We start from the raw sequence: 12,028 nt of genomic DNA, 5'->3' as shown, positions 1-12,028 counted from the left end.
GAGGGTCTGAAGGCTGGGGGTGGCTGGAGATCACATTCCCGGGGGTTTGGTGTGGGATAATCCAGCCATGCCCCAGGAAAAGCGTACAGACGTGTTTTCTGTGAATATTACAGACAATATTGAGAGTATTCCAGGGTCAGGCTTCCATTGCCAGCTAAAGCAGTGAATTTTGGGGTCTGTTGAGATACTGTACAACACACATATGCAGACAGTTCAGCCCTTTCCAAATAAAAATAAACTAGGTGCTGTTACAGCCCATTTTTAAGGTTTATGTCTACGAAATCAGTTTCCAGAGCTGTGAGAGTGACAGGCTGGAGGTGAAAAGAAGAACTTTTGGCATGTAGAGCTGTCTTCTGCCACCATCATTTAGATTTTTGGGAATATAAGGCCAGGAGCCTGGCTATCTCTGAAACTCAGGCCTTGCTCAGTTACCTTGGTACTGGGCACAATAAATAGCTCACATTTAGGTGACAAACATTATCTGAGAAGATTCACAGTTTTGATCTGGGGACCCCTAGGAATGGAGAATCCATCACTTCCCTTTGTAGTATGATACCAGCATTAATCACTCTTTCAGCTCTGAGCCTAATGATCATTTGAATTTATCTGGCACAGGCTTCCAGTCACTTCTTTTTCTGACTTGTACAGCTTAAATCCAAAACCCTCTTAGTAATCAGAATTTCCTTGGCATACAAGTATTTATCTACTGTCATTTATTCACCATTCTTTCTTGACAAACTAGATTGAGCACTGAAGACTCTCTCACTTGCAGAGGTTCTCATCAGCCATCAAATCATTTTCCTGTCACTTTCGTGTACCCTTTCCAATTTTCCCACATCCCTTTTGTATGCATTCAGTGTATGCACTTTTGCTTTTCACACAATTCCTGTGTCTGTGATTAATAGCCTGGAAGGTGTAGCATCATTCATATGCAGTGCAGCTGTGTAATCCTGCCTCTTTCCAAAAGTAGAACAGCAATCCTAACCTGAACATTGGTGATTTTCCCCAGAGTGTTTTAAATTTTTATCATTCTTCCCTAGAAGTAAGCTTTTCAAAGGTTAATTTTATTTCTAATTCATGTTAAAAAAAAGCCCATTAAGTGTACTTAGTCTTGCTCTTCTGCATATTCCTAGCTGATATCCTTAGTTTCCTTATCGATTTTCTGCCCTTTCTTCTAATTGTTACTGAATTATCTTGCCCTTTCCTTTGGATGTCTGTCTTTGCTGCATGTAATTTCAGCTTCATTTTGACACCAAAGGTGATTTGTTCAATATTTTTTTTTGGTTGTGAAATCAGTGTGTCAGGTTGAAGCATTGCAAGTACTTCATGCTTCCTTTACAAAATCAAATTGGGGTAAATTTGCAGTAGGTGAAAAACTGGACTTGAAAGCTGAGTTTTGGTTTGGGATTGGGGTTTTTTTTTGGCTTGGATGGGCAGAGTCTCTGCATTTGCTTAGAGATGGGGGCTGTGTGGGGTGGAGTGTGACATTCTTTTCTGCATTTCTTGCTTTGGACATCCTACATATCTGGAGCATGAACTTGGATTTCTACAAATAAATCCCCTGCCTAAAGCAAGGAGTGAATATGAGATCCCAGCAGCCTTGAGGGGCCCAGAGACAGAGTCTGGCCCCTGGTCTGAGGTGCCAGGTGAACTGCAGTAACAGATTAAATGAGCACAAATCATTTTAGATTAGATTAAATTAAATAAAAGTATAAACCAGTGTGTAATTAAGATTGTGGATTTAAAAAAAAAAATACAAACAACCAAAAAAACAAATCTGATAAACTAAGGGAGCTGATTAATAAGCTCAGCCTAGGAAATGGATGTGGAGGAGGTCTGGAACTTTTTCAAGTCAAAGATGCTAAAGCCATTACAACTCTGCATGCCAACAAGAGAAAAAAGGTTGTAGGAAGAATATCCAGACCTCACTGAATGAATAACTGCCACAGAGAAGCTGTTAGGAACAGACCAAGAATGAAGGGAAAAGATAGTAAATAAATACAAAAAGCTCTGTCTTAGAGGTCAAGAAGTGGAAAGAGGAGGTGAGAACAGGAAAAATCATGCTGAGTCAGACCTTGCAAAGGCTAATAAAATAAACAGCAAAAGTTTTTTAAACTTTGCAAATCGGAGAAGAAAGGATGAGGATGGGGCTGAGTCTAAAGGCAGAGACGTTTTGGTACCCAAAAGTGAGTGCTTTGCCTGGGGCTTCAAGTTGGAGTAGGGAGCATTGGATATCTCAGGGGAAAATAGGAAATAATTTGAGAAGACTTTTTTTCCAAAGGTTGATCCCTCAGTCTTTTAGAACATCACTGACTTTCTAAAAGCAGACTAGGTCTGGTAGGCCTCATTGATGTGAACTTGTGTGAAACATCTGAGGTATTTCCCCCCTGGGAAGTTCTTGGTTAAACTGGGAAATGTAATGAAAGTTGCAGTAGCTGTGAGATGGACAAGAAACAGCTTCGAGGAAAGACGTCAGTAAGTTGTGTGAAAGAATGGAGCTTGATTTTAATGGAGCTTAATTAGCAGAGCTCATCAAGGACTTGCCCTTAGGATTTTTGTTTCTCAGCCTCAACACAGGCACTAGAAATGGGCTGATGAACTTTGCTGTTGATGCAAAGGTGGCAGATATTATGACTGCAGAGAGGAGGATGTGAATTTTGTGCAGCAGCTGGTGACACTCAGTGAAACAACACTGAGGCCTCGTTTGAGACACATCTTTAGTCATCAGGACAAGAGCAGGAAAGAAATGGTCACAGCAGTCAGCTGCAAATGGCTGCAGATGCAATGTGGCTTGGAAGGTGGTAAATATCCTGTAACACAGCAGACATAAGGCTTTTTATACAGCATGGGGGAATACTAATGCCATTGTATTGGGCTCTCGTGAGGCCCCAAAGTATTGTGTGTTCTCATATTCCCAAGTAAAATGACCTCAGACTAGAAAAGGCTTGTTAGGGCTGACCCAAGGGATAGGAATCTTTTCTTAAGAAAGTGTGCTCGAGCAGCTTGCCATATTTAGCCTAGTAAAGTGAAAGTGGAGAGAGGATATGACTGATGTCTGTGTTCGTGGGAGAAATAACAGGGAAGGAAAAGTACTTTGTAAGCAAAAGGCCAATTTGGCGCAGTAGCAAATGGGCATAAAGTAAATACACATAGGCTGAAAATCAGAAAAATATATTTATTGTTGGAATGGCAATCAGAATAATGGTGGCTGAAAACTTAATTGCTTTTAGAAGGGCATCCTATGCATTTAGGGAAAATGTTACTTGAAGAGGTGCCCACAATAGCAAGAGATCATGCTTAATAACCCAGGAGGTCCTGTCTAGTCCTGCATTCCTAAACTTCTGAGATACTGGTTTGTAAGCAGGAAGGTGCATATGGAACCCCTCATTCCCACAAGTTTATGCTGGAAGAAGGGACTGCTGGAGACCCAGCTGCCATCCCACTGCAGCCTCGCCCTGCTTTCACAGCCAGGGTTTCAGCTGATGCCTTCTGATTTACAGGCAGATTTTTGGCATGTCCCTTCACTCAGTTTCCTATGAGTGAGAAAGCTATTGAATCCTGAGGAGCTCTGGTGGCAGGAGAGGGGATTGTCCCTTCTCTCTGTGGTTCTCAGAAGGAGCTGGGGGCGGACAGGAGGGAATCAGAGGTCTTTTATCTTTCAGGCAGTCCTGACCCCATCACCCCTTCACTCCACATCGCAGTCCTTGGGCTGGTGGCTTCTGGCTTTATTGCTCTTGTTTGTTTGTCTTTGGCTGTTATCTCAACATGTCCTTTCCTTCCATCTGTCTTTTCTTCCAGTTGGTCTCCATTAGCCTCTCCTACTGCCCCCCTTCCTTATCTGTGGCTCTGTCTGGCTGTGGCAGTCTGTCCTTCCAGGCTGTTTACGCAGTCAGCACATGGCAGCCCTCACTCAGCAGGCACTCCAGCCACTGCCACAAGAGCCTGGGGAAGGGGGTCTGCCTGATTGACCACATAGCAATGACCCACTTGTTTTCCTCCTGTTCCCATTCCTGCACAAAAAGAATTGGAAGAGACCTTGGGCTTATGGAGGGGGCTTTTCCATTAGAGGCATTTTCTACCTGTTGAGGTGGCGTGGCCATCCATCACACCCTGCCCTCAGAGCTGCATGTGGGGTCTGTTATTCTTTACCTTGACCCCAGCCTGGCTGGGGAGGAATTCTCCAATTTCCTCTGCTTTCTCCTCATCTGGGCAGTGGAGGGGGAGAGTGGGAGAGTCATTGAGCAGCTGAAGCTGTGGCTGGCTCCACAGGACACGGGTGGTGGGAGCTGTGGGGGCTCAGTGGCACCGTGTGCTCACCTGTGATCACTGGCAGCGCTCGCCTTCCCCACAGCAGCTACTGCCCACGTGGGCCAGATGTTTTGAGCATCAGTTGCCTCAAGCCAAGTCAGAGTGAACTCATTCCCCTGACATTAACTGAGGGGGATTGGGTTGCAGTGTTTTTCTAAAGGAACAAAGCCCAGGATTAGGCAGAATCATAATACTTTATAAAAACACATGCAAGGGCAAGGGAGGCATGAGTGGCCTGGGATTTGACAGAACCATAACGAAAAAGTGCTAACACAGGCTTATAACAAGCAGGCTGGCAGTGCAGTGAGGATATAGTGAGTGTCTGGTGCTCAGGAAATTCAGCTGTAGCCTGTCTGGTCACAGCAGAGCAGGAATCCTTAAGTAACGGTGTGGTTGGTCCTCTGCAGTTGTAGTTTGATCCAAGACTCCCAGCTTGTAGCTGTTACATTGCACCGTGAGGGATTGCCTTGGTAAATTGAGCTCTGAGGAGCAGAACTAAAGCTTTTCTGTTTCAAGGACTCACTCCATTGACTTTCTCAGGAGCTGGATTGGCCTCCATGTGATTTAGCCATTAAGCCAAATTGAATCTTCACTAGCTGTCAAAAGCAGTAGACATTTAGCTGGGCAAGGAGCAACTAGTTGCTGTAGGAGAACTCTGACCTCTCCCTGCTGGTCCAGAACGTTGTTGTAGGCAGAAGGTTTTGCTTGCAGTATGCTCAATTGCCTTAATCACCTTGGCACGTGAAAGCAGGGAGCTGGGAAGCTTCCTTCTGTGTCAGTGAGCGAGGCAAAAAAGAAACCTCTGTGTTTGGCTGCTTTTTTCCAGCAGAAAACCTGGCTGGAAGACACATGGCCATCTCTTTCAGAGCGCCCTGTTTTGTTCTCATGTTCCTCCCTCTCCCCCACCAGATACAGCTGGTGGTAATTTTGCAGCTGATGCCAAACATCTCTGCTTGGCATGTGGGATCTGGCAAAAGCACTGCAGGATGGTCTTGGGAGAGCAGATGTGAGCCTGATGGTGAAAGGATGAGGAGCCAAGGGCTGGGGGATCAAGCTGCTGAGTAGCTCTGATGGGGAGGGGATCTTTGCAAGCTCTGTCAGCGCCCGAGAGCTGACAGGAGCTCACATGGCATTGCACTTGTGTACCTGGCTCTGAAATGAATGGGAAGAACAAACCCAACCTGCATTTCAGTTTCCTTTCCTTGTTTTTTTTTTGGATTTCTCAGTATTTCTCTCGCCTCCCAGCTAGAGTGGGGAGGAGGAGAGTAAACACCCCTTCCCTTCACATCCTGCGCTCGCTCCGATGAGCGCTGTGCACTCTGAATTTTCAAGGCTCTTTGCTAACTTTGATGCTGGATTTGCAGGGGGTACGATGCATCTGCAGGCTCCTGAAAATGTAGCTGGAAGTGTCTGGGGAGAGCCAGGGCGGGAAGCTTGGGTGTGCTGTGGAAATCCTGGCTGTTGTGCCCTGCTGCTGGAGGGAGCCGGGCAGGAGATGGCGCAGGAAGGCAGCGAGGGCTCCTGGCTCTCTCCAGCTGCCTTCCAGGGAAATGTGTCTGTCTGTCCAGCACCAGCCCTGCCTGCCCCTCTCTGGACACCCCCAGACGAGCTGCTCTGGGGGGGATGGAGGGGAAGGGTGTGGGTCCATGGGCTTGTTTCCAAAGGATGCAGATGTATCCCTGCGACGGTAGCGTAGGTTCCTGGTGCGGGCGGTAGGAAATGGGCTGGTTCCCAGGTGTTCTGCAGCACTGAACGGGAAAAACACGCCACACCCTGGTGGGCTGTGAGCTGGGGAATTTCCAGAGTCCACGCAAACTGGGCTCCTTCTCTTTTTTCTCCTGCTCTTGGCCCAGGAGAGAAATCTGCCAGAGGGAAGGAAGGTGGGGTGAGGAAGTCGTGTTTGCAGGCAGCGTGACCAGAAATAGAAATATTTAGGGAACAGCAGCACAGCAGTCGCAACAGGGGGAGGAGAAGACCTTTGTCTCCTCTGAAGGGCGAAACAACAGAAATTGCGGGATAATCAAAGCGGTTCTGGAGGCGCGATGAATTCGCTGTAATTAAGCCAGCTGCCAGTGCAGCGGGAACGAGCGCAGCTCCTCCTCCTGATGGCGTTCCTTTCCCCCACAGGCCGTGTACAAGCTGGCAGACGTGGCCTGCAAGTGCCACGGCGTGTCGGGCTCCTGCAGCCTCAAGACCTGCTGGCTGCAGCTGGCCGACTTCCGCAAGGTGGGCGACCTGCTGAAGGAGAAGTACGACAGCGCCGCGGCCATGAGGATCAGCCGCAAGGGCAAGCTGGAGCTGGTCAACAACCGCTTCAACATGCCCACCCAGGAGGACCTGGTCTACGTGGACCCCAGCCCGGACTATTGCCTCCGCAACGAGACCACGGGCTCGCTGGGCACGCAGGGCAGGCTGTGCAACAAGACCTCGGAGGGCATGGATGGCTGCGAGCTGATGTGCTGCGGACGGGGCTACGACCAGTTCAAGAGCGTGCAGGTGGAGCGCTGCCACTGCAAGTTCCACTGGTGCTGTTATGTCAAGTGTAAAAAGTGCACAGAGATCGTCGACCAGTACGTCTGTAAATGAAAGGAGCCGCCAAAGCAACAAATCTATATTATATAAATCTATATAAATATATTTTATATTTGTATAAATAAACAGATGGTGATAATAATTAAAAGAAGCTTATTTAAGAGACATTTTGGTTTTGAAATTTCCCCCCCCCCACCTGGTCAGGTCAGCTAATTTGACATTCCTTCAGTTCTGCTGGGGAATTTGTCTTTGGGTGGAGCTCCCCTTGGGGCGATGGGCAATACCCCATTGGCATCTGCCCTGGGATGTTTCAGACAGGGTGAAGAAGCTGAGGAGGTGCTATTTCATTACACAAAGCAAACCAGTGAGAAGGAGTGGGTTCTTTCTTCTCTCTGATCAGTAAATCTCGGCATTTTGCAACAGTTACTGCACATTGGAAATTACAGGCAGCCATGGGTGAGTCCCAGTTATTCAGATTTCAAATCCTGCACTGGGAAATTCAGAACTGATTCTTGGTCCCTCTGAAGGGCTTTGTCACATTAGAGGGAAGGTTAGCTAAGGCTACGAGGGTACGGCTTAAAATCCACAGCCTTGTAAAACCATTCCTGGATGCTCCCCAGACCACAGTGGGGTAGAGGAAAGTTCACAGCCTGCTGTTGTGAGGAAGGAAGGTTCAACCTGTGGCTGACCAGTGTACAGCCTGGGAGTGCCCATGAAGCCAGAACCTGGCTCCTCTGTGCCACCGAGGGAAATCTGCCCAGCTCAAACCACGTGGCTGTGTGTGCAAGGGATTTTTGTTTTCCTTTTCCTTCAAATCCCATGCTGAAAGTTAATTTTTCAATAGAGAGGAAAAGCTGCCGGTGCCAGGGATGTTTTTAGAGTGTATTTTGTCAGTGGAAAGAAGCACTGCACACACACACACACACATGCACATGGCTGCACTCCTCATCCTGCTGCAGCTTCTCCTCCTCTCTCAAGTGGATGCAGGTGGTTACCTTGTTCAGCTCTATTAAATCCTCCTCACCACCAACCCAGCTGTCTATTTCTCTTCAACACTGAGCTCCCCTCAATGACATTTCTTTCCTTCTCTTGCTTGTGTGTTTTGGTTTATTCTTTTGGTGAGGTTCTTTTATTTTGCTGCTCTGTGTTTCAGAGGGCAGGGGCCGTGCTCTTCCCCGGCAGGAGCCAACCACAGGAACGTTTGCTCCCAGAACGTGGCTGTGTGTTCACCATGGAAGTCTCTGTGTTTTAACTTGGTAATAAAAAGACTGTAATAAAACTGTACCAGGGCAGAAGGCATTACCAAAGTCTGCTAATCAGTCTTACCACATTGGGATTTTAGCACAATCCAATTCATAAAGCAGGGAGCAAATGCTGTTCCTAGCACAAGACGTTTCCTGTACCTCTCAGCATCTGCAGAGTTCATTTGCAGTCAGAACAATAAAGAGGAGTCAGTTCCCAAAATATAAGGGTTTGCTAATATACATCTGCTTTGTCACTGACATTCCAGGGGTGTTGGGGTTTTTTTTTCCTTGTAAATTTTAAAATGCTCAAAATATGCCAATAAGCAACGAGCCAGTCATGAAGATGATTGTTTTTATATTAAACCTCTGTTTCTTATAAAACATTGCAGTTTTACAGATTCCACCATTTCAACCACCAGAGAAGAATTTATATGTACCTTTCATACTTCAAATATTTGAGGACTCCAGAAAAGCACAAGGAAGAGAAATTATGCTTGATAATTAGGAGCTGTTGTTTTTTTTAAACCAACGTGTCCAGTTTTTATTTTATTTTTTTTAATCCAACAGGCAATATATTTGCTGGCATCCCAGAATGCAGTTTTTTTTGGAATATAAACAGTGGCCTAGATTCACTTTATTATATAAAATCCAAAGCCAGTGGTATTGTAATTCAAAGTAACGGAAATAGTTTTCCATGCATGGAAAAAATGTGAGTGTAGCAGCCTGATCCAACTGCCATTAAACTTCAGTGGGAGCTGGACTGAGCCCAAGATGGGATCAAATGAGTGAGCTATTCACTCCTGGGATACTCTGTTTCTAGCCCAGCAATAAAATTTGCTCTACCTTGGATAAATCTGAAAAAGACCTTCCCTCCCACCACCCTCACCTCATGTTCTTGTCCATCCTTATTGCATCAGTGCTTGAAGGTGTCAGCCCTTTGTAAATGGCACCCTCAGGCATTGTTAATGTGTCTCATAGTTCAGAATTACTTCATCTGGCCTTTCTGATAAAGACCACACAACTCTCCTTGAGGTTTGGCACCACACTTCATTTTGTGGGTGTAAACAACCCTGGGAGCGGAAAAGTTGGCATTGTTAGGGCTGCTATTCATCTGGGTGTCCCTGGATATGTCCTTCTTTTTCCACCTAAAATGTTGTCTGGATGGAAAAAAAAAGATGTTTTTTGGCCTTTTGTCCTGGCATTCCAGACCTCTGGCAGCCTGGTTGGAGCCAGCAGTTCCTATTGGACTGGGAGCATATAGCCATAGGAAAAAAGTGACCATTAGATTTCTTTCCTCCCCTCTTTTTTATTCCCACAAGTCCCAGGTTTCAGTATTTTAGAATTTTCTGGGAATTTTGTATCCAAAAATTTGATCTCACTAAACTCTAGCTTCAAACTTAATTTCAATGGCACTCCCACATAAAAGAACCTCCATAGGGTGGTAATAATTATAAAATAAGAACACAGCCAGATTGGCTTGATGCAAATCTAAAGGAAGTCAAACAGAAAGCTGCAGCAGAACTGCTTCTTTCCCATGGAAGTTAAAAAGTTCAACAGATTTTAAGTTGTGCTTTGTTTGATGCACAAAGTGATAGAAAGGGGTGTGGGGCTGGGAGCTAAATTCAATTCTGAGCTCTGTTGATAATCTGCTGCATAATTTTAAAATAGTTTCTTTACATTTTAACCTCCAGCCTTCTGTATTAAATACAGAATATTTTCTGTACACCTCCTTTTTCTGTCAAGATCTTTGAGAAATATGGCTGAAAAGAAGTTTAATTGAAGGCCTAGGTTCTCTGTCATGCACTCTGGCAGGCAGACAGCTGTGTCCACATGGTGTGGGGACACCCAGTTCTGCACAGGGAGGCTCAGCAGCACCTTGCAGGCTCAGAGGTGGTTCCTGGGGGGCTCAGCAGGAGCCTGGGAGGGTCTGCAGCAGCAAATCCTTACTCTGGCACAATGCTGGAGGAAGGGCTGTGCCACAAAAGAGAGGTCAGCTCAGGGCTTGTTTATTTATGGGTATTGAAGATCTTGTAGCTGAAGTAGGGCTTAGGGAGGTCAGCCTGGTTTCTGCCTGCTCAGATTCTGTTTGCAGTTTCCTAGGGATAAGATCCTCACTGTTACATTCTGTGGGCTGGTAACTGGCTGCCACATTCCAACCCTCAAGTCCCTGCACTTGAAGGCTGATAGAAATGGCCACCCTTAAGTCATGTAAAACTAAAATATTTTGGGCTTAAAGGCACTATGCAAATATGCTGTTACTGCAAGTCAGTGAACATGGAGCAGAACAGGATGCAAATCTGTCATCATTTTCCAGCTGGCAACTACTGCCTAAATTACAGTGGGAATGAATGAGGCCTCAGTGTGCTCTGCTGCAAGGTAAGCTGAGCAGTACCTGATCCCAGAAACTTTCAGTTGATATTAATCATGCTAAGAAGAAGGTGGCAGGGTTGTGAGAGAATTTAAATGAACCTTTTAACACTGCTGAACTTCAGGCCACTTGATTCATTTGGAGGCTGCCACTCTTTGTCCCCCAAAAATGTGTGCCTGCTCAGAGCTCAGTGTAGCAGAGCAGGTGATGCTTTTTGCAGTTCAGGGAACAGCCAGACATGCAGCATTGGTGTAACTTACACTTTCTATATGGACCAAAGCTTGTTCCCTGTGGATCCCAACAAAACACAAAAGGAACAGATCTTGTTCAGTCATATGAAATCAAACATGCAGGAGTCTCCCTCTGCTCACTCGAGCCCAGCCAGGGAGAAGCCTAGGAGGTTTAAATTACACTGTGGGAGCAATTCCTCATCACCTGTGGTTACAGAAATACAGACAGTATTTTCATCTGCTGACACAGCCACAGAACATCCCAAGGAGACCTTGGGAAATACCTTCCAGTGACTACAGGACATTTCTCAAGTGGCTGTCACAAGGCTTTTCCAGAATCAGCTGCTTATATGGTCATTAACTTTCATTTAGCTTTTGTTTAACTGCATTTCAGGTTGAAGAGTTTCTAGCAGACACTCTGTGAAGTCAAGTTTGCTGAAGGGCAGGCTGTGAAGGGACACATAGGACAGACACACAGCAGATGTGAAGGTAATATCAGATCCCCTTCTTCTCACAGGCAGTTTGGCCATGTCTAATCCCTGGGACACAGAGATGCATCCCATCTCCTTGGTGCAGGTGTGTATCCTGGCCAAATTCTGTCCCCCTGGCACCAGCACCCTGTGTGCAAAGGTTTGTGGATGCACAGACTGGTGAGTGCCTGTCCCAGCTCCAGGCTTTGGGACTGGGCCACCTCCTGAGCATACCAGCTCTGGAGTCTAAATATAACCAGCTCAAAGATAAGCAAAGGTTAGATTCCTGTGCCCAGCAGAAGGCTTCAGAAGGGAGCTGCTCAGGTATGTTTGCCAACAGAGATGAAGCAGTTTAAAGGCTTGCAGCAGTAACACACATACTGGGGGAAAAAGAAGAAAAAAAAAAAGGTCCAGGCTCTTCCTTACCCTAAGGCAGTTTTATTCTGAGTCATCATTTGTCTTGTGGCTCTTCCTAGAGTGCCATATCGCTGTGTCAGCCCTTCACAAGGCTCCCAAAACATGGACATTATGTGGGATGGGCAGGATGGGGCATTACCATGCAAGGGAAACACTGCCTTTAAGGGGAAAAAAACCAAAAGACGTGGGGTGGACCCAGCGTTGGAGCTAATTGTAACCCTGTCTTGTCCACAGCCTCGAGGAACAGCACAAGCATTTAACATCTTCTTGGCCTGAGCAAACATCTGGACCAGTTTTTAAGAGTGGCAGCAATTCCCTGTGATGATTGTGGCCGGTCTCAGTTTCGTTTGCCACAGGCAGATTTGTTTTCTCCTGCTCAGGAACAACAGAGTTAACCAGTAATGACCTGCCAGCTTCCACAAACCACAGGGCTGTGTATACAGGACAAACACATTCTGA

At 46.2% G+C, this 12,028-nt stretch overlaps 1 protein-coding gene across 1 annotated transcript in view; it reads left to right on the top strand.

The window, feature by feature from the left end:
* WNT5B (Wnt family member 5B) overlaps nt 1-8,583 on the top strand; it is a 16,629-nt gene extending 8,046 nt beyond the window's left edge. The window contains exon 4 of the mRNA XM_015629365.3: nt 6,436-8,583. Within this exon, the coding sequence (XP_015484851.1) occupies nt 6,436-6,894 (459 nt within the window). The 3' untranslated portion in view covers nt 6,895-8,583. The remainder of the gene's footprint in view (nt 1-6,435) is intronic.
* Nucleotides 8,584-12,028: the final 3,445 nt, after the last annotated feature.

Source organism: Parus major, chromosome 1A, assembly GCF_001522545.3.
Source record: "Parus major isolate Abel chromosome 1A, Parus_major1.1, whole genome shotgun sequence".
Classification (NCBI taxonomy): domain Eukaryota; kingdom Metazoa; phylum Chordata; class Aves; order Passeriformes; family Paridae; genus Parus; species Parus major.
This window is presented reverse-complemented; position numbering and strand designations above follow the sequence as displayed.